The following is a 21,933-nucleotide window of genomic DNA, read 5'->3' as shown; positions in this document are numbered from 1 at the left end:
TCCGTTGAAGGAAACCTGGACCTGTACCTGGGCTACCTTCTGCCCACACTCCTTCAAGTCACAGCGAGCACAGATAGCACTGCCCCACAATGCTCCGCAGCACCTCATTTGCATGTTGTTGTTGTTTAATTGTTTAGTCATGTCTGACTCTTTGTGACCCCATGGACTAGAGCACGCCAGGCATGCCTGTCTTCCACTGCCTCCCACAGTTTGATCAAACTCATGTTTGTAGCTTCAAGAACACTGTCCAACCATCTCGTCCTCTGTCATCCCCTTCTCCTTGTGCCCTCAATCTTTCCCAACATCAGGGTCTTTTCCGGGGGGTCTTCCCTTCTCATGAAGTGGCCAAAGTATTGGAGCCTCAGCTTCAGGATGTGTCCCACCAGTGAGCACTCAGGGCTGATTTCCTTCAGAATGGATAGGTTTGATCTTCTTGCAGTCCATGGGACTCTCAAGAGTCTCCTCCAGCACCATAATTCAAAAGCATCAATTCTTCGGTGATCAGCCTTCTTTATGGTCCAGCTCTCACTTCCATACATCACTACTGGAAAAACCATAGCTTTAACTATACGGACCTTTGTCGGCAAGTTGATGTCTCTGCTTTTTAAGATGCTGTCTAGGTTTGTCCCCTTTTCTCCCAAGAAGCAGGTGTTTTTTAATTTGAACTTATATTTCTGCAATTGCAGGTGAAGTCTACTGGCACTTTCCATGTTGTTGTTGTTGTTGTTTAGTCGTTCAGTCGTGTCCGACTCTTCGTGACCCCATGGACCATAGCACGCCAGGCACTCCTGTCTTGCACTGCCTCCCACAGTTTGGTCAAACTCATGTTCGTAGCTTCAAGAACACTGTCCAACCATCTTGTCCTCTGTCGTCCCCTTCTCCTAGTGCCCTCAATCTTTCCCAACATCAGGGTCTTTTCCAAGGATTCTTCTCTTCTCATGAGGTGGCCAAAGTATTGGAGCCTCAGCTTCACGATCTGTCCTTCCAGGGAGCACTCAGGGCTGATTTCCTTAAGAATGGATAGGTTTGATCTTCTTGCAGTCCATGGGACTCTCAAGAGTCTCCTCCAGCACCATAATTCAAAAGCATCAATTCTTCGGCGATCAGCCTTCTTTATGGTCCAGCTCTCACTTCCATACATCACTACTGGGAAAACCATAGCTTTAACTATACGGACCTTTGTCGGCAAGGTGATGTCTCTGCTTTTTAAGATGCTGTCTAGGTTTGTCATTGCTTTTCTCCCAAGAAGCAGGCGTCTTTTAATTTCGTGACTGCTGTCACCATCTGCAGTGATCAAGGAGCCCAAGAAAGTAAAATCTCTCACTGCCTCCATTTCTTCCCCTTCTATTTGCCAGGAGGTGATGGGACCAGTGGCCATGATCTTGGTTTTTTTGATGTTGAGCTTCAGACCATATTTTGCGCTCTCCTCTTTCACCCTCATTAAAAGGGTGACCCCTTCATGGATCAATGCCTTGTCGTGGCGAAGGGGCTTGAATAACTCAGAGAAGCTATGAGCTATGCCATGCAGGGCCACCCAAGATGGACAGGTCATAGAGGAGAGTTTTGACTAAACGTGATCCACCTGGAGAAGGAACTGGCAAGCCACTCCAGTATTCCTGCCAAGAAAACTCCATGGACAAAGACAACAGGCACTTTCCATAATAATGATCAAATGTGCTTTATTTTTGTAGCCTTCTGCATTGACGACTCCTCCCGCAGACTAAGCAACCAGTACCTGATCAGGGATCACATGGCTGTCCATTACAATAAAATACTTTCAGCTAAAGGTAAGCATATACAAGTCATTCACCTCACTTTGAATGGAGTAATTATTTAGTAATACATTTTCCCTGTTATCTATAGCTTGGGGGGGATCACTCACATTTAAAGCCTACCATTTTAGAATTAAAAGAAAAATGCTAATGCCTGACCTTGCCAACATTTAACTGAGTGTTTGAAATGCTAAATTTAATCAGAAGCTCTAGTGTTTGTGCATTCTGAAGAGATATTATTTTCCCACTGAAAATTACATCAAGAATATATGCACTAGACTGAATACAGCTTGTGCCAATATGTCTGTCTAAAGCTTTTCTATCATTAAGGTACATCATTTGCTATTTCTTGGATCGGTGAGCAGATAGTCATTCTCCAAAGTCAGTGCTATATGCTAATTAATATTTGGCACAAACATGTGAGCATTAATTAATCCTCCTTTATTTCTCATTGCATCACATTGCCTTTACACAGTTCCATTTTAACCCTCTATAAAATCACAATATGTGGTTCAATATTAAAAAACAAACATATTTCTAATCTCTTTATACTGTGATTCTCTTATAAAAATGTTTCAGTTGTCACTCCCATAAGTAGGAGCAAGGTTAAAATAAGAGCACAATTTTATGTATGCCTCTTACGAAGTATTGTATGTCCCATTGGGTTTGGTGGCGCTGTGGTCTAAACCACTGAGCCTCTTGGGTTTGCTAATCAGAAGGTCAGCGGTTCGAATCCCCGCAAGGGAGTGAGCTCCCGTTGCTCTGTCCCAGCTCCTGCCAACCTAGCAGTTCGAAAGCATGTCAGTGCAAGGAGATAAATAGGTACTACTGTGGCAGGAAGGTAAATTGTGTTTCTCTGCGTCACGGTGTTCAGTTGCACCTGAAGCGGTTTAGTCATGCTGGCCACATGACCTGGAAAGCTGTCTGTGGACAAACCCCAGCTCCCTCGGCCTGAAAGCGAGATGAGTGCCACAACCCCATAGTCGCCTTTGACTGGACTTAACCATCCAGGGGTCCTTTACCTTTTTTACCTTACTCCCAGGTACATGCATATAGGGATGCAGCCTAAGCCTTGTAGCAGTTTAAGATGCATAGTCAATAAACAACCTTTCTTTTAAAAATGATCTTTAATTTCAAATGTCATGTGTTCAGACAAAAAAAAATGTTTCCAACTATGATCTGCATTGTTCTGTCTGCACTTACTTAGGGGGTAATACTAAAATTGACTGCTGGCCTGAATTGAGCCTTGCTGCACACAGCAGCTGGAGTGGAAAGTGGGGCAGGCAGATCGCTGTGCCAGCCTGGAGCTGGTGCCGCTGTTGGGCCCAGATGGAGTCCAGTGCTGTCATGTGATGGGAGCAAGGCTGGCTTGGACCCTCCTGGTCCTCAGAACGCCCTGTTTCAGGGCTTTCCCATTGGCAGCTGGTGAGCATCCCTCTTCGGTGGGTGGAAGGGAGAGGTCCATACAGGCACAATTGGGAAGAGGCCAGTGAAAGTGGCATGGCTGAGAGGAAGGACTGGTGTAGAAGGGTTTGGACTGGTGTGCTGGCTGTCTTAACTTGGTTGGGTTTTAACTCATGTACATCATTCTCCCCATAAGTAGCCAATGAGTCTCAAACCCTTGATGAGTTAGGGACTTTTCCCTGCATGCAAAGACTGGCTCTGGCAGATTGAGTGAACGAGAACCATAGTGGGTCCAACGGTCAAGAAGGCTGTTTCTGTACGTGCTGTAGAGGGAAGTGAGGGGCAGATGGGGCTCATCAAGCTGGGAAGGTAGCCCATCTAGGAGAAGGAAAATTCTGCTCCTAAACTTCTGCTGCCTTGCAGGAGAGGAAAAGGCTAAGGAGTAAACCCTATACAAATCCAGTGGAGCCCTTAAGACAGTAGGATGGCATCTTGTATGCCTCCTTCCAGCAACTCCTGCTGCCAAGCCAGTGACAGACGTATTGCTCTGCTTTCCTTTGGAGCACACCGGCAAGGCTGAGAGGGGTGTGGGTCTTGTCTTCTGGGCAGTCCAGGACCTCCGTACACACTTGTGCCCCAGGGAGATCACTTCAGTGTTGCTAATGCAGTGGATTGAATTCACCCCAGGAGGCGCAATCCATTGTCTCTCAAGACAGACAGATGCCAACAACAAAAACATCATTCTGATTTTAATATTTAATACCTTTTTAGATGGGGTTACTCACACATCTGCCTTATATATTTTCAGATTTGTAGCAATTCCATCCAGGTTCCTGGTTTTGCAGTGCAATTGTATGCATATTTACCCAGAAGGAAGAAAGGCCCCTTGTGTTCAATTACTCCTCATTACACCTGCCATCCTAGATACACATTTAACCTGGACATAAGTCCAATTTAACTCAGTGGGGCTTTCTTCTCACTAGAGGTATATATACTTGCACTGTGTGTTTAAGATTTCAGCCTCTGCCAGTCAAATCAAACTAGTCTCCAAATCCATTTGTTTCCCACATAAATTACATATAACAACTTTTTGGTCATCTTGCAGAAAATATTCACCCTGTTATTAAATGAAATCATTTACATATATTAATCGCTTTAAAAAATTGAACTCAATGTGACTTAGAAAAACAAATCTATACCAAACTATTGAATCCATTTTGTATTTCTAAAATGTCAATGATAATTGCAAATGCTGGATTAAACGTAAGCAGTACAAAAGACCTTAATAGATGGTGCTAAAAATAATTTCATTAAAGGTGCAATTTATAGGGCCAGGTATTTTACAGTCTCTGTGCTATGTATCCTCACTTCAAGCCCCCTGACATGTTTTCCCTGTTTTGCAAACTTAGAATAGAAGCTGAGAACCCAAAGCTGTCCAGGATGTTCACCCTTGGTGTGAATTTAAACCCAGTTCTCCTGCACCCAAATCTAACAAGCTACCCCACACCTACCAGGTTTATTAAAAAAAAAACAACTGTACAGTTCAGTGAACATCATTGTGAAACAAATCAGCCAATCATTTTGTTGAGGTGCACCTCCTCCAGTTGCATGCTTCATTGCACAAAATTAATTCCCAGCTCCTGAGCTCATAAGCATCGTCTGCCCAGGGTGTATACTGGTACTATCAGTTTCATGTCACATTAAAAAAAAAACTTAACTTTCTAGCCATTGTGATCTGTGTGTATCATCAGATATTCAGAAAATAAGAAGAAGAATAAAACACTGCTGGGGATGTAAGAAGGGCAATGCTGCTTGTTTTTCTGCATTGAGTGCAGCTGTTCTTGGGGAAGCAGTCAAGGCACAATGGCAGGGGGCAGGGGAACAGTAACTAACCACAGCTGTTTGTCCTGAAAAGAGAGCAGGAGAGGGCCAAAAGATATGGGTGTTTTCTGACTGACCATGCCCTGAGTCCCTTCTGGCAAAGCGTATTCCCCCCAAGGAATGCCAGCTGACACATAGGCACCTTCCACTTGCCAGATTAGAGGCAAGACAGATGTGGATATCTGTGCAAACAGAAGTTGGTTGAGATGCTGGTCCTCACTCGCATCTCAAAGTGACCCTCTCCAAGGGAAACAGCTGCTGCTGAGGAGTCCAAGAGGTGCAGAAGGTAGCATACATTATGAATATGCAAATTAGACACACTAAATTAACATATCTCATTTGTGCCCCGTGCAGCAGGTCATTTATCTCTGTAATTGCGCCTGGAAAGGGGGGGGGGGAGTTCACTTGTTTAGGTAATTCATATTTCTAAGCTGCTACTTCGGGCAGCAATTGATGGAGAGGATGAGAAGACAGTTGGCCGGGGGGGGGGGAGGGAGAGAAAGAGGGAGGAGGAAAGAAGAACGGGAATGGAGCCTAATAGTCACAGCACAGTCCAATAGTAGGAGAATATCTCCTGGATTCGCTGGAAAAGTATCATAATAGCCCTCCCTCCGACCCCCTGGGCTTGGTCTGTGTTTCCCTTCACTTGGATTTTCCTGTGCTCGTAAAACTCAAGCTTTCTTGGATGCCACAACATTTGCTTCTTTAGATACCGCATTTCTGTCCTGGCACCCAAGGTGGCATATAGTTTAAGATGGAAGGGTTTAAGAAGGAAAAATCAGGAGGGAAGAGGAAAAGAAGCAAGCTCAAAGCACCAACCTTTTCATGGGAAGACATAACGGAATAGCGTGAGACAGTTCTGGGGAGGGAGGAGCCCAATGGCAGTTGGCCCTAGCCAGGCTAATGGAAGGGGGCTTGTTCATCTCTTCTTCTGCTGATGGAGACATCTCTGACAGAGGAGTGAGCCAAATGGCGACTGATCCCTTCACTTGAGCCCACAGAATGGGGCTTGCTAAGCTTATTTCTCCCTCTGGAGCAACCAAGAGGAATGTCAGCGGATGGAGCCAGTTCTGGCAGGGAAAGAACCAAATGGCAGTTGTCCCGGCTGTTGTTGACAACTGTTTCAGCCTCTCATGCATCCAGGTGACTGGGAAGCGTTGTCCCTAGCCCTAGATATTCGGGGAACGGCTGGAGTTTCTCAGTAGTGAAGACTCCGCACTCTGCACATGGTCAGATATAATCTTGGTCATTATTGCTACTTCTCCAAAGCTGAGGCCTCTGGAAAGCCTTGGGTCAAATTAAACCCAGAATGCCTTGATTTATCATTCCAACCAGCCTGTTGCCGTTGGAGCTGACAGCTGACAGCTCAATACAGTGCATGTGTTTCTATCATGAATAGTCTTCCCCCATCTTCCAGCCTTCCCAGTGTGCTGGACAGTCATGCAGGTGAAGTCACTGCTATGAAATACAACCACGTTAAGTGGAAGATTCTTGCCCCCTTCCCCTCACAGGCTAACTCAGGGTATAGAATTGCTGTTGGCAGCTTCTCTGGCTTGTCAATTGGACTGGAGGCCTTTCACTTAAGACCGGAGGAGAGCGTTTCTTTGTTAAATGAACATCGTGGTGCAACCTCTGCATTTTCTTGCTTGCAGTTTGTCTCTCTGTAACTGTGAGGGTTGAACTTCACTGGTGTTGTTGTGTTTTAATGGAAGCTTAGAATGTGCAGCGGAATATATGCTAGTTGGAGTACTTGATTAAAATCTTGACGTCCAGATAATTCCCCAAATTCAAGATGGTATGCCAAACAGAGGACCAAGTGCTGTCCTCTTGAAAATGTAGGAGGTAGCAGAGTGAAAAGAGGACTGTCCTGTATTAAGGGGATGGGGAGAGGACAAGTGCCCACCCTGCAGCAAAGCTTAAGGAAACCACAGCTCCTGGGTTTTCATCCAGAGGCAGTCCCTTAGCATTGCACCGGGTGCCTGCCTCCTACCCTTTTCAGAGCCACCCACGGTGCAGTGTTTGCATAATTTTACCACATTAACCATGTGGTTAGCTGGAATCCACAAACCCGCGTCTCACCCTGGATACCATGGTTACAGATGGGGTGGATGCAATGCTGTGCTATAGATAGCTTCGTAACAGGGATGGGGCATTTGTGGGCAGAAGAGAGGAAGGAAAGAAGAGGAGTTAGACTACAGCGTGCCCCCCGGTTTCCTGACACACATCCAGTGCACACCGGGCCTGTGACTCCCAGCCACCCCACAGATCCCTTTGCTTCTTACCAGCACCCCTGTACCCAACAGAATTCTACTTTTGCCTCACAGAAGGAGGTGAGGAGGGAAATTAACTTCTGGTCAAACAAGCGCAGTCTACTGTGCATGCACACACACATATACTTACAATAGCAGCCTGTGTAGTGGAATGGTGTCAGTCCTGGTGGAACCGCAGCTGACCTGGATATGGGGTTAGGTCACATCAGGGGAGGAAGGGAAAGGAGATTGTTAGCCACTTTGAGACTCCTTAGAGTAGTGATAAAGCAGGATATCAAATCCAAACCTCCGCCGCCGCCTCCTCCTCCTTCTTCAGTGGCAAGATAGGGGCTGTGTGGGTGCACCAGTGAGAACATTGGATTGGCTCTGTCCATGTGCCCTAGCTGCCCTGAACTGGCAGTGCTGCCTTGCCCAATCCCATGTGACTCCGTGGCACCACCTCATCACTCAGACCACTTTTGGTTATTGACTTAGTGCATTTGTATCCCTTACTTTCTCCATCATGATTCTCTCAAGGGGGACAGTAGGCTTCCTTTCACTAGGGTGCCAGGAGTCAGGGTCAGAAGAAGGTCAGTCATAAAACACCTGGTATCAGTGAAGATAACTCTCTCTTTTTTTTCAAAGAAACCAAAACAGTGCAGGCCTAGTGATCACAACAACTCTTCCCGGTCGGTCTTGCCCCAATGAGGCAGTTGCAAGGACTTCTCACTGCTCTCTAAGATTCCTTCCCCGGGTCCTTCCCCAGTACCTGAGACTCCTTCATCTTGTCTCTCTTTGCTCTGCCCTCTTCATTCCATGTTCTGGAAGAGCAGGGAGGAGGGGAGATGTTCACAGCAGGAGAGAGAGACTCCCTGGCTTCTCCAACAAGCCTGCCCCACTCCTCTCCAGCCTCTGCTTCTGCCTCTGGCTCTGGACTGCCCTCTGCCACCGCCTCTTCCTGCTCACCACTGTTACCTCTTCAGCTTCTGACACCTCCTCCTCCTCCCAGTATCCTCCCCTCTTCATCCTCGGACCACTCCTCACCATTCCACCACCAGTCCCCTGGCTCTGAGCCTTCTTCCCTTGGGGATTCCCTTGGGGGTTTGCCAGGTGGAGCCTCCCACTACTCTGCATCCAGCCAGTCCATGACATCGAGACATCTAAGCAGAGACCAGGCAGCCATCTCTCAGGGATGCTGTAGTTGCGCCTCTGCACTGAAAAAAAATGGGGGGGGGGAGTTGGTCTGGATGACCTCTAGAATTCCATGACCACAACTCAAGGTGGCATAGAGTTCTCAAGTGCAACGCCGCAACAGCATTCTCTCCCCTGGTGCCTCTGTTTCCCTTTCCCTCCAGTGAAATCCCCAATGGAGAATGAATTACGCTGCGACAGTGGGTTTTTCTTTTGGGGAAACAGGTTGCAAACAAACTTTATTATAACAGATGTAAACAAGGAGTTTTATTCCTTCTTCTTCCACAGCAATGTAACAAACAGTGTTGTTGCTTTTTATTAAAACGTATACTGTTCCAAGTTGTAGACTGTATGCTGTTTAAGCTTATGGTTACGTACTTTCTTTTACACATCTTTCATAGATCAGACTTCTCCACTCACACTTCAGGAACTTGGGATTTTAACTGGACTGTTTTCCTTACAGACCCCCAAATCCTCCTTGGCCTTGAAATCCCTACTGCCCTTTCCTGTCAGAGTATTCCCTGAGAGGACCCTTTTCCCTGTAAACACCTTGCGGGACTGTGCCTTTTCTATTTTAACAGTGTTCTGCGATTCAGAACCTTAGAGCATATACGGTACTGAGAGTTCTCTGCTCTCCTCAGCTCTACCACCTGTCAGAACAAACTCTCCTGACAGAATCCGACTCCCAGACCCCATGAATCTCTCACACCGTCTCTCACTCCACTCCAACAGCCTCCCTTGGAACTCTGGCCAATCAGAAGCTGTTGCTAGTTAACTGCTGGTTGCCTGGGGAGGGGGGACACTCAGGTGACTCAACCTGCTCAGTAAACAAACTTTTCCGTCACATGGTCTCCCATCCAGGCACTGCTAAGCCTCAGCAAGGGATAAGAAGGGCCAGGGCATCTGTATTAGAGCATCTGCTTTGCATGCAAAAGATCCCAATCCCCATCACCTTCCGGTAGGACTGGGAGAGACCCCTGCTTGAAACACTGGCTAGCCACTGTGGCGATCACACAGGGTCCCCGGACGTTTCACCGCCTGTTGATCCCTGTGCCACCACTGAGTTCTTCCGCTGCCACCAACCAGTTTCTAACTGGTACAATACTGAGTCCAGTCAGGGTTAAAATTGGAACCCAAAATGTTGTTTATTAGTTTGCAGTTTAACAAGCTTGTGGTTGCAATAAAGGTCTTCAGTTTCAAATACAATTGTTTCCTATACCGGCCTATACCTTCCTATTCCTATATCGACCTACACCTTCCTAGCAATTAGCTGTTCCAAACTCCCCTTATTTCTCCTCACTAACTCAGCCTGCCCACAGACTCTCTAACTCCCTCACTCTCCTCTCTCAACAAGAACCCCATCAACTCCCCAACTCAACTCAACTCCCTTACTACCCCTCAGGGCTGGGTTTTATAGTCCCTCTGACTCCACCCCTTTGGGTTCTGATTGGACCTCCCAGTTAACTATTTCCCCACCAGCACTAAACATAGGTAACTGTCACAGCCACTACCAGTCAGTGCACACAATCTAGAACCAAATGGATCAGTGGTCTACACTAAGACCATTTCCTGTGATTCAGTGCCCAGTCAGGCCATGGCTTGGTCTTGAAATCAGTGGGCAAAAGCGCATCATCTCTTTACTTAATTGTGGCTATAAAAACTCCTAATTGGGAGTGCACATTTAAAACACTGCTTTGGGTGCCCAAAACATTTAATTATACTGTGATCCATACTTTAGCATCTTGCTTGATAAATAGGCTGTAAAAGTACAGTGGTACCTCAAGTTAAGAACTTAATTTGTTCCGGAGGTCCGTTCTTAACCTGAAACTGTTCTTAACCTGAAGCACCACTTTAGCTAATGGGGCCTCCTGCTGCCGCCGCGCCACCAGAGCATGTTTTCTGTTCTCATCCTGAAGCAAAGTTCTTAACCTGAGGTACTATTTCTGGGTTAGCGGAGTTTGTAACCTGAAGCGTTTGTAACCCGAGGTACCACTGTACCTCTTTTTGCAGATGGGGCTGATTCGTAGAATTAACAGTATCAGAAACTAGATGCTCTGTATGTATCTGAGTGCGGCCTTGAATAAATATACCATTAGAATATGCTGATGTCGTCAGATGTTGCTCATTTTCCATGCACCACTGACCACATTCTCTACAGTCGCTTCATGGGCACAAATACTCAGGTTCCATAACCATTAAAGCCTTGGACAGGAACAAACATTCTTTATTAAGTAATACTGTGTCAGGGAACAGTACGTATCCACAGCTACAGTTACAGGCCTTACCGTTCTGTAGTAAGAGTTCATAGATGTTGAAGTACAGCACGGAATCCTCATTATGATGCCCGTAAAAGCCGGTCACAAGCTTTCTATTTCATTCTTTAACACAGCTAAGTGGATTCATTAAAACAAAAAAATCTAGTTAAACAAGTGAAAACATTTAAAATGTAGACTGGCCATTATGTTTCAGCCATAGAAGTTTTTTCTTCTTCAATTTTTAGTCGCTTTGGCGAAAAGACATCCCACCAATAAGCAAAGTCTCTTTATTGCAAATCTTCAAAGGGAATGTTGATTCACTCACTTTAATGGTTTGTTGTTTGTTTTTCAGCTGCTGTAGACTGCTCAGTACCAAAAAGCAGGTTAAACAGCATAAAACGTACGTATTTCCGAGGCATTCGTCTTCTAAAAACTTTTCTGAAGGCATACTATGGTGTTTTCTTTCTTTTTTTAATACATTGTCCTTTCATAGATGACCCTTGGGGTCCCTTCCAACTCTATGATTCTATGTTAGTCATCTCCATTAATTTCAATGGGTCTGCTCTGAGTAGGACTAACATTGAAAATATCCCATCAATCCTTTCAGGTTGCTACCTAATTTAGCTTTGGGAGTGGGGGGCGGGAATTCTCCACAGATCTCAAATAAGGTCGGACTCTGAGGGTGAGCCAAGCCCACTCGGATGACTTCATTGCTGTTAAAACACTCCATAATAACATAGAAGAGAGTAGGAATATTTTACTCTTTCTCTCTAATACCTGCCTTCCAGGCTTTGGTGGAAAACCTGTCATCTTCCTTCAGAGCCTGCCTGCTTTGCTTGCTTATTCATTCATTCATTGGACTTATAGCCAATATGTGACAGAAAATGTCATGTCAGGTGTTGGCTGATCTGAAATTACCATTATTAGACAAGCTGTCTGCGTGTCTCCAGCATTTCCTGTGCGAACACAATAAAGGAATATACTTTTACAGTTGAAGCATATGCAACTTTTGGAGTAATGATTTGAAAAATTTTGAGCTTGCCGGGCACCAAACTTATCACTCAAAGGTGTTGGGGGGGGGAACCCATCTGCTTGTCAAGTTAAAAATAAATATCCCTCCTGTAATTCCACTGTATCTGTTCTCAAGCTACAGGCTCATTATTTTTCTAGCTATTTCTGTGCATTCATTAGGTGACGTATGCATGCATCATCTTGCAGTGCTACATGACAGTTGGAGCCATCTTCTTATCCATGGGCAGAACATAGAATTTACTGAGCCAAACTATTGGTCTATCTAGTTCAGTATTGTTTAAAGAGACTAGCTGCAGCTCCACAACAATGTCCTAGCTGTACCTGAAGATGCCAGGGATTGAACCAGCAACCTTCTGCATACAAGGCTCGTGCTCTCTGACTGTTGGCCAGTGTCGTAATTTGCTGGTTTCCTGAAAAGAAAACAGTGTATCTTTGGAACATACATTTGGTTCTGCTTGAAAATTGCATATAGAAAATTGTACCTGGAGTTTTTCAATACAATAGTCAGCACTTAGTGCTTTACTTTAATACGTTAAATAAACCCGACCTGTTAAATCAATAATACTTTTCCTTCTTTGTATTCCCATCTTACATCTTTTAGGGTAGGAAGGCTTTCAACAGGAAAGCTTCCTGCACAAAAGAATTTGTAGCATTGCACAGCTGTTCATTGTTAGAGGGTCTGCATTAGAGAACGTGTGGTGGCTTATGCTCATTGTCTTAAAAGGGTTTGTGTGGGTAAATTCATGATGGAAAAGGCTATCAGCATCTACTTGTCATGTGGTTATCTGTAACCATGAGGATCAGAGGTAGGTAGCATGCCTCTGAATGCTGGTTCCTGGAGACATGAGTGGGAGTGGACAGTTATGGGCTTCCTTGCATCATCTGGTTGGCCACTGTGCAAGCAAGAGGTAGGCCTTTGGTTTGATCCAGTAAGGCTTTTCTGCTGTTCTAATGGGTTTGAAGAAATTGGGTTGTTTTTGTTTGTATTTGATAAGCTTTATGTTGTAAGAAAATGCCAAGCTGGCATAAATAAATTTTATCCACTGGCTCCAAAGCTTCACCTCTTACTTTCCTCTTTAATCATTTATGGAGGAAAACTTTTTAACCAGGCCTTTGGTTGATTTGATTGACAGCCCTTTTAAAATGCGGGGTGGGTGGGTTGGGGGTTGCAGGGGAGGTTTATGACATTGTTTTTATTTTGATTATATCTTTTGTGGCTTTATATTTTGATTTTGTCCTGTGAACTGCCCTGAGACTTCCAGTTTTAGGGTGGTATATAAATTCTAATAATAATAATAACTACTACTACTACTACTACTACTACTACACATTGGCGATCCAAAGCACACTTGAAGTATATTCATTTTAAATATGAAACATAAACCCAGGGGAAACTTCCAATGTTTCAATTTACATAGAGATCACTATGACAAACCTGTTGAAACTTATTTGAATCCTACTAAGTTCAATGGAACATTCAGGTTACTAACTTTCTTTGGATTTGAGCCAAAGTTTTAGCTATAACAAATTGATGTGTGGAATTCTGCAGTCACTCACTGTGATTTCTTCCATATGCAGTCATATAAAAGATAGTGTGTCTGATTGTATGAGCAGCCAGAAAAAATGAAGCCAGAACGGTTCCTAGCATTTTAATTAACAGATATCTATTGTGTCATCTATAAAGATGATTCACAGATCACTTCACAGAAGTATGGCCTCATTGACTTTGTATACTTGGTGCCACACTGAATTACTCACTTCGACAGAATGTTTCAGAGCCTGCGTTTATTTTAAAGGAATATCTACTCATTTTTCAGAAACCACAAGTTGTCCACCTTGTAGCCCGTTATCTGAAAGTTGAAATAACAGTTAACAATTTAGGGGGGGAATGAAGTCCAAGCTTCTTGGATTACATTTGACTCAAATTGATTATGAGAGTGAAATATAACTTTAGCTGCCAACCTGTGTGTTTAATACGTTTGTTCTTAATGAAGCCCTACTGATACTTATTCATTTGGTTTGATTCCTTGCCCAACCTTTGCCATTAGCTGCCAGTTTGGGTTACGACAACATGAATAATCCAATTTAAAAGCAAACAAAACCACCAACCGAAAACTCTCATACATTAATTAATAATTTCCAGGTAGGTTGTATTGTTAAAAGTTCAGCTATCAAAAGGCCAGAGGGGCATCTTCAGCATATTTATGACAAATATGTGACATTGCCAAGTAAATATTATTTGTCTACTTAATGTTAACCACAACAAAATAAGAGTTCGTCTTAGTACCATTGAAGTACAAATGAAATTCCAATTGACTTTAAAGAAGCAACTGTTTTATTTGTTTATTTGTATTTGATTATTCCAGTTCTGGGGAACCTTTCACCCTCCAGATGTTGCTGGCCTTCAACTCCCATCAATTTCAGCAATCATGGCCAGGGATGAGGGGAATTGTAGTTGTTACACATAACTATTTGTGTGGTAGTAGACCCAGATGGGTGATGATAACACTTATGTGATACATAATTAAACTGAGCATTATACATTTTTGGACAATATCTCTAAACTTTCAATTTCCTCAGTCCATCACAACACATAATAGCTCAGTAATTTAATTACTAAAAAGAGCCTTAATATGAATCCCTGTTTTTTAACTCTGGTTCATTTTTCCTTACCTTAAGTTTCAGACCAGCAGCGAAGAGAGAAACTCAAGAAAGAAGTCGAAAAATGTGAAAAAGAGATGATTTCATCTAAAAATGGGTCCCGATCTAGTTCCAGGGAGAGTAGAAGACCACTGTCAGCCACCTATAGAAAAGTAGGTACTGTATAATGATTTTTTTAAAAATTAGCCTTTGATTCCACTCTTGTCAGAGAAGGATTCATTCTAACTGTTTTCATTGTCGTGTTGAATAACAGCACATCAGATTACTAGTTCTCGTAAACTTTTGGTTTCATAGCTACACTTGTTGACTAGCACTGGGTAGAATTATGCTAACCAGGAGAGGAATCTTTTTGTAAGACAAACACTTGGAAGAATAATGTCGTTTTCATAGCAATGAGAGCAGGAGAAACAATTGACAGGATTCATTTTCAGTTTAAAATATGCACCGGGGTGTATTTTGCATCCAGCTGCTGCATAATGCTGGCCATTAGCTGGTTGGTTCTTGCATGACTATTTGGTATCTGACAATGTGAGTGATGACATTATTAGGTTTCTGGAAAATAATTGTGCTTTGGAATATTGTTGGTGCTGGAGATGCAATATGCACGGTAGTTACTTCTGTTTTCCATTTTGAAGAAGGAGAGAGGAATGTCAGATAAAATATGTGAGGTTTCATCTTTTAGTCACCATTATTTTCTTGCATCAAGGATGTTGTTATGTCTTTCTTAGCCCTTGGATGAAGATGCTTCTATAACCTTGAGATGCTCTGCAGCACTTGCTAGCAAACTACTGCTTTGACCGTGTTTATGTGGGGTTTGCAATAACGCAGGTGTCTTACAAGACATATGTGAGACTTTAAAAATAAGTGCTCTTGCTGCCAGTGAGATAGGAAGAAGTAGAATATGACTTTTTAAATGCATTTATTTAGAATACTTCAGTCTCATTTTATAGGCCCGAGAACCTCCCAAAACGATGCTCAAAATAAAATTGCAATCAAGTCCACTACAGGAACTGAAATTGCATGGTGTCTGTATAGAACTAGATTTATCAAGGCAATGTTTCCTGCCCTCATCCTTTGTTCTTCTCTGCTTTCATGCAAGGCAGAAGCTCTCCCACCAAAATCATCTGGGGTAGGGGAGTGGGGCTGAGCAGCTGGGAGTCAGCCATAATTCAGACAGGTCTTCCTTTGCTGGTGCACACATTGCTTTTAGTCAAGTACGCATTGTGTGGGTTACTGGGCTGCTTCTGAACACCACTGAAAATGGCATTCCTGCATATTCAACACTCCTCATCATTTCTCTTTAACATGCAGAATAACAGGCCTCATGCCGTGACATCGACATGCTGTGCGTTTCTTCACCTTCCTCATGTGGAAGAGCTTTGTGATGGTGCACTTAGGGCCCTCATGTACATCAAACATGCAGGAAGAGGAGGTGTCTTGTCGGTGGGCACAATCTCACTCCTTCCTTAACACATGACCACCCCTAGTGCCATTTCATTGTGATACAGTGGTAACTGACCCAGGACTTTGTGTTGATGAAACCGTGTGGGTCAAAATTCGTCAACACTGATAACAACTGATAAAGCCTTAAACGGCTCAGGACTGCAATACCTCTCAATGTGAACCTAAGTGGACCCTGAGATCATCTTCTGAGGCCCTTCTTCATGCGCCTTCTTCTTGATAGGTCTGGAGGGTGGGAGCACGAGAACGGGCCTTCTCTGCAGTGGCCCCCCCGTCTGTGGGATGCTCTCCCCAGGGAAGTTCACCTGGCGCCTTCATTCTACACCTTTAGGCGCCAGCCAAAAACGTTCCTTTTTAACCAGGCCTTTGGTTGATCTGATTTCCATCCTATGCCCTTATAAAATGTTTTTTTTTGGGGGGGGGGCTATTGGGTTGTTGTTTTTATTTTTATTATGTATTTTGTGGTTTTATATCTTGATTTTAATCTGTGAACTGCCCTGAGACCCCGGGGTATAGGGCGGTATATAAATTCAATAAATAATAATCATAAAATAATCATAAGCAACCTCTGTTGCCAAATACAGCATATTTGCAACTGGAAAAGTGGGGCTTCCACCCTGAAGCACGTTTGGCTACCTTAGATGCAGCTGTTTCATTCATTCATTTATGTATTGCTTAGATGCCAAAATGGCTTATTCTGTGCCACTGCAATATCATCTGTCTAAAAAGGGTTAGCCTAGAACCGCCTCTTTTTCATGCCGTGCAGTTAGTGTTTTGGAAGAGGGAGTCAGGTTGAGAAATGAGATCCTCCACTTGTACCACAGGTGCTAAGCTTTGGGGTGGGGGCCCAAGTTGTGGGTCTGTTGCGATGAGCCCCAGATCTGGGCAGACTGCAAAGCACAGTGCCGGTGTGATCCCAGCCATTCACCATCTTAATGCCTAGAGTCACCTATGCATATAAATTGGCAATGTTTTTGTAATAGCTCTACAAACTGATGGATCCCCTGTTCATCTGTTTTACTTCTGTGAAGACATGTTTAGGATTAAGCTGAAAATCTAAGATATCTGTAGAAGCAAAAGTATAGGGAGTGGTTTATGCTAGTCTTACTTATAGCAGGCATCCAGTGTGTGGCAAGCAGAGCAACCTGTCTCAGTGTTACATCCAAGCATCAAGCAGGTTGTGTGGAGATTCTGCTCACCTGTTTAATCTTTAAATTCCATTAATTTAACTCGGATCTGCTTCGATTGCTCTAAGATTACATATTAGAAGGCATTCATCTTCTAAATCAGGCTGTTCATAATTTCTCAGCTATTGGGAGTCAGGAAAGTAAATTATAATGAATCTTAATATTCAGACAACAGAATGAAAAGTCATTAAATAATTACACTATATGAATCTGTACTGTCTAAGCACTTTGTGGTATTATGGCAGTCAGTGATGGATGAATAGAAATTTCTGAGGTTTTACATCTAAGTATAATAAATACACTTTCCTGGATAACCAACAAAATCAATGTCCAAACAAATTAGCCCATCTTAGCATTGATTATTCACCTGACTTTCTGTTCTATTCTTCTTCTTTTTCATTTGCATTCTCTTCTCATTAATAGGGATGAGCGCTGGCATCTAATCTTCCATGCATCAGCGGGTTTGCATTTATTAGCTTTAGCATTAGTATTTAGTGTTGCAGTTGCATCTACCTGCTGCAGACATAAGGCTACATGCGATCCCCGTTTTTCCATTCAGAAACCCTGCACTCACAGAGATCACCAGCTGCTTTTTGCAATAGTTGCCCATGTGAAAGAGTAAATGAAGCACCTTATAAACTGGATAGGCGCATTGCTTGGTGGTTATTTAAGATATCCTAATATGATAGAGTAGAATTTTCTGGCCTGTATGAAAAATTATTCATGTAATTGGAAAGCCTCATCTATAACTAGTTTTGTTGTCCAATAAAATTGAATAAACAAACCTTAGAGCTTGAAAAGCCCCTGAGAATGCTGGATCTATGCCAGATTTGGGATTTAAAATACACCTGCTCTGTTCTGATGTAACACTAAACTATGGTTTACCACGGGGATGGGGAACCTGTGATTCTCCAGGTATTATTGGACTACATTTCCCATCAGCCTTGACCATTGGCTTTGTTGTTTGGGACTGGTGAGCGTTGGTGTTGAAGAATATCTAGACAGCGATAGGTTCCCTATCCCTGGTTTAGCATTATGAGAATCAGCTTTGGAGAACTAAATGTGTCCCCCCCCACTCCTTCTCCTATCTCCTAGGGCAAAGCTACAAGGAAGAGGTCAGAAGAATTTGCTTCTGTTTTTGATTAAGCACAAGTTAGCATGTTTTCCCAACCCTAAACTGTGGAGTAAGAGTTTAGGGTTCGGACAACATGCTAAACTGCAGTTACTTTAAAACAGAAGCAAAAATAGTTTAACATGACATCAGAACCCAAAACTGTGATTAATCTTAACTATAATTACAAAACTATAATTATAACATTACCAAAAAAACCTATAATTACAAAACTATGGTTTGAAGTTGGTTTTTCTGCTAACCAAAGTTAAGATTAACCACAGTTTCTGTAGGTTAAGGCGGCAAGGCAAACTATGGTTTGGAATACAGAAGTGAAAACTTCCAATTTCCTTGTGTCCAAGGGGAAGGGCACACAGAAGTTTGGGGGCTGCGGTGGCACATTCTCAGAACATTACAGTATGGTTTAGCATTAAGTCTGATTTAGCCCAGTGTTTTGAGTCAAAATACTATGTTACAAACTGGCAAGTAGTGTGTACCATACACTTTGAGCTATCCGCAAATCAGTCTTTTTACCTCTTCTCATGTAATGCAGAAATTCATAAAGCAACCTACGTGCACTGAAAAAAACGACAGCTGTGTCCTTGACGTGTTGCAATTCATCAGGTTGAGCAAGTGTTACAAAGTTCTCCTGTTCGATAAAACATATCCTATTTGTGCAGATCGCAGTATTTTTTAAGCCTGGGTCTGGGTGGCTGGGCAGAGAGGCAAAACTAGGAAGCTTTGTGGTTTGTTTTGTGCTGTCAGGGTTATTCAATAGCGCTTCCACCACTCAATGGGATCTGTGTGAAAGATATATATGTTTTGCTGAAGGTTAGCTGTTCCATGAGTATCTTTCTTCTGGTTTCATGCTTCAGTATGGAATAGAAGCCATGGGAAGACTCCCCTAGGAACAGGATGTGTCTGTCGCCTGTTCAGATTCATGGTTTTCTGTAAATCTTGAATGACTTTCTGCATTTCAAAGTTAGACAAAGCCTTCAGGAGTGCTGACTTACTAGTTTTATCTGCAACCCAACTTTCCTAATTCCTTCCCATTGTACAGGACTCTGTTCTGCAAGTGTGTTTGTGGAAATCGACCCACTGAAGGTCAGAAGGCCTCTAAGGAGCACTTCATAATTCTTTCTCTTGGGAACACTCTCTTTTGTTCTTGCCGCATTGTTGCGATTTTGATGTCTCATATCTTTGTTATTTGAGTGGTGACTGATCTATTGCAGGGGTTCCCAAACTGTGGTCCATGGATCACCAGTGGCCCATGGGCTTCATTCAGGTGGTCCTCAGTGGCTGGTCTATGAAGAACAATGGGAGAAGCAGCTGTGAATGGTGGGCACAGCGCATTGATTGTTCTTGTTGATTTTAAATTGTATTTTTATTCCTTCTTTAGTATTTCTACATTTTATTATTTATTATCATGTTTTATATTGCATTCTATAGAATTCAAATTGCAGTACAATAAAATGCAATATTAAAAATCAAAAGCTAAGAAAATACAATTAGAAATTCTACAACATTTAGCAGAGACCCTCCAAGTGTCCCTATTTTCCAGGGACCCTCCCAGATTTACAGAAGCCATCCTGGTTTCTGATTTGATCCCACAATGTCCCGCTTTCCTTTAGGACGTCCCTATTTTCATTGGAGAAATCTTGGAGGTGGCACAGCATATTATGTTTTGCTTTGACAGGAGGAATATAAAAACAGTAAGTGGTTTACTAAGACCCTCAGCAATTTTCAAGTGCTCCATGGGGGCAAAGTTTTGGGAACTCCTTATCTTTTGGATTTTACCAAATTTTTGTTGTATAGTTTATTGTATTAATAATATTTAGCACATCAAAATAACATAACAAGAAGACAAGATCTCCTATGCCTCTAAAAACAATCTGTTTTTGATAACCATGCTGAACAGGCCAAGCCATACTGTGGAATGGCTCATTTTAAAGTTGTTGGTCAGAATAGACAGCCAAGAGTGTGTTAGATTTTGGGGGGGTGGGGATGATTGATCTGATTTTTGTGATGAAATCCTGAGACCTCAGATATAAGAAGAAATAAAACAGTAGCAGGATGGTTATCACTGGTGTTTGAATGTAACTAAGAGACTCTATGATTAAAAGAGAGAGAGGTGTTGCATGTTCTTTTGTAATTCAAGAAAATCTTTAATCAAAATTATTTCCAAAACCAAACACCCAGGAATTCCTTTGGTGTGGGGTATAGTGGAGAGGAATATAGCTTGTTATCACATAAAATCAAAACTGGGATGATAACCACTAAGTCTCCGTTGTGTAATTTATGCTCTGATTATAGGCATGAGGTGACAGAAACAAGAATAGAGCCATTGTTGGTCTTATCAGCTGTCCACAGCTGGCCAAAAGCTTCTCTTCTAAAGATGCACATCTATCTATACTGAGGTTTTCTTTAGCTCTGAGCATCCTCAAATGTGTGGCTCATTCTATTCCCTACTTCAAGGCAATTGTTCTTCTTTTTTGCTATCATTCACATTATTATTCCTTAGTCTGGTCCATTATCTAGAGTTTCCAGCATTACAAGACTGTCTGCATCTCTCTCCCCTCCCCAAAATAATGTATCTCATAGTCCAGGGATAGCCAAAACGGTGCACTCAAAATGTTGTTGGACTCCAACTCCCAATAGTTCTAGCCAGCATGGCCAGTTGGCAGGGATGATGGGAGTTGTATCCCAACAACATCAGGAGGGCACCATTTTGGCTACCGTTGTATTATTCTTTTGCATTCTTCTTACCAACCAGCAACTCTGTCTTAGATGTTTTGTAAGTTTGCTTCATAACATACATCAATCTTGCACTCCTGGCCTGTTGATTTCAGTGGGACTTGCCAGTGTGGTGTAGTGGTTAAGAGCGGTATACTCGTAATCTGGGAAGCCGGGTTCGCGTCTCTGCTCCTCCACATGCAGCTGCTGGGTGACCTTGGGCTAGTCACACTTCTTTGAAATCTCTCAGCCCCACCCACCTCACAGGGTGTCTGTTGTGGGGGAGGAGGAGAAAGGAGATTGTTAGCCGCTTTGAGACTCCTTCGGGTAGTGATAAAGCAGGATATCAAATCCAAACTCCTCCTCCTCCTCCTCCTCCTCCTCCTCCTCCTCCTCCTCCTCCTCCTCTTCTTCTTCTTCTTCTTCTTCTTCTTCTTCTTCTTCTTCTTCTTCTCAAGTAACAGCTGAGTGAGATACTACCCTGTTGAACTGCCAAAACACTTGTTGCAATAGGTGGTAATAGGGATTTGGAGCGATGCTTACATAAGAGAATTGGCAAGTATGAAGGAAGTGTACACAAGCCCATGTCTTCTAATTCTCTAAAGCAAATTCCATACTTCTCCCCACCAGGGTGCTTTCCCCTCAGCCACTCTTCTGGTTTTGGAGACAGCAGTAGAGAGGAAATCCATTAAAAATGGCAGGAGGGATTTTCAGGGGAGAGCTTGTGGACAGGAAAAGGATTATAAACCCTCTCCCAATTCTTCTTTAAAAGTTGATGAGCCATATTTCCCTTTTGTCTAGTTCCACTGTAGGTATAGATTTGTATTAAAGGGAGACAGGTGGCACTGTGGTCTAAACCACTGAGCCTCTTGAGCTTGCTGATCAGAAGGTCGGCGGTTTGAATCCCCATGACGGGGCGAGCTCCCGTTGCTCTGTCCCAGCTCCTGCCCACCTAGCAGTTCAAAAGCACACCAATGCAAGTAGATAAATAGGTAC

General features: G+C 43.2%; 1 protein-coding gene across 1 annotated transcript in view; it reads left to right on the top strand.

The window, feature by feature from the left end:
- The window catches only part of SPATA7 (spermatogenesis associated 7), a 52,178-nt gene that overhangs the window by 11,269 nt on the left and 18,976 nt on the right, over window positions 1-21,933 (top strand). The window contains exons 3-5 of the mRNA XM_035107664.2: window positions 1,692-1,787; window positions 11,105-11,152; window positions 14,464-14,597. Coding sequence (XP_034963555.2) covers window positions 1,692-1,787; window positions 11,105-11,152; window positions 14,464-14,597 — 278 coding nt within the window. The remainder of the gene's footprint in view (window positions 1-1,691; window positions 1,788-11,104; window positions 11,153-14,463; window positions 14,598-21,933) is intronic.

This window comes from Zootoca vivipara, chromosome 1 (assembly GCF_963506605.1).
Source record: "Zootoca vivipara chromosome 1, rZooViv1.1, whole genome shotgun sequence".
Lineage (NCBI taxonomy): Eukaryota > Metazoa > Chordata > Lepidosauria > Squamata > Lacertidae > Zootoca > Zootoca vivipara.
Note: the sequence above shows the minus strand (reverse complement) of the source record. Positions and strands in the feature narration are given on the sequence as shown.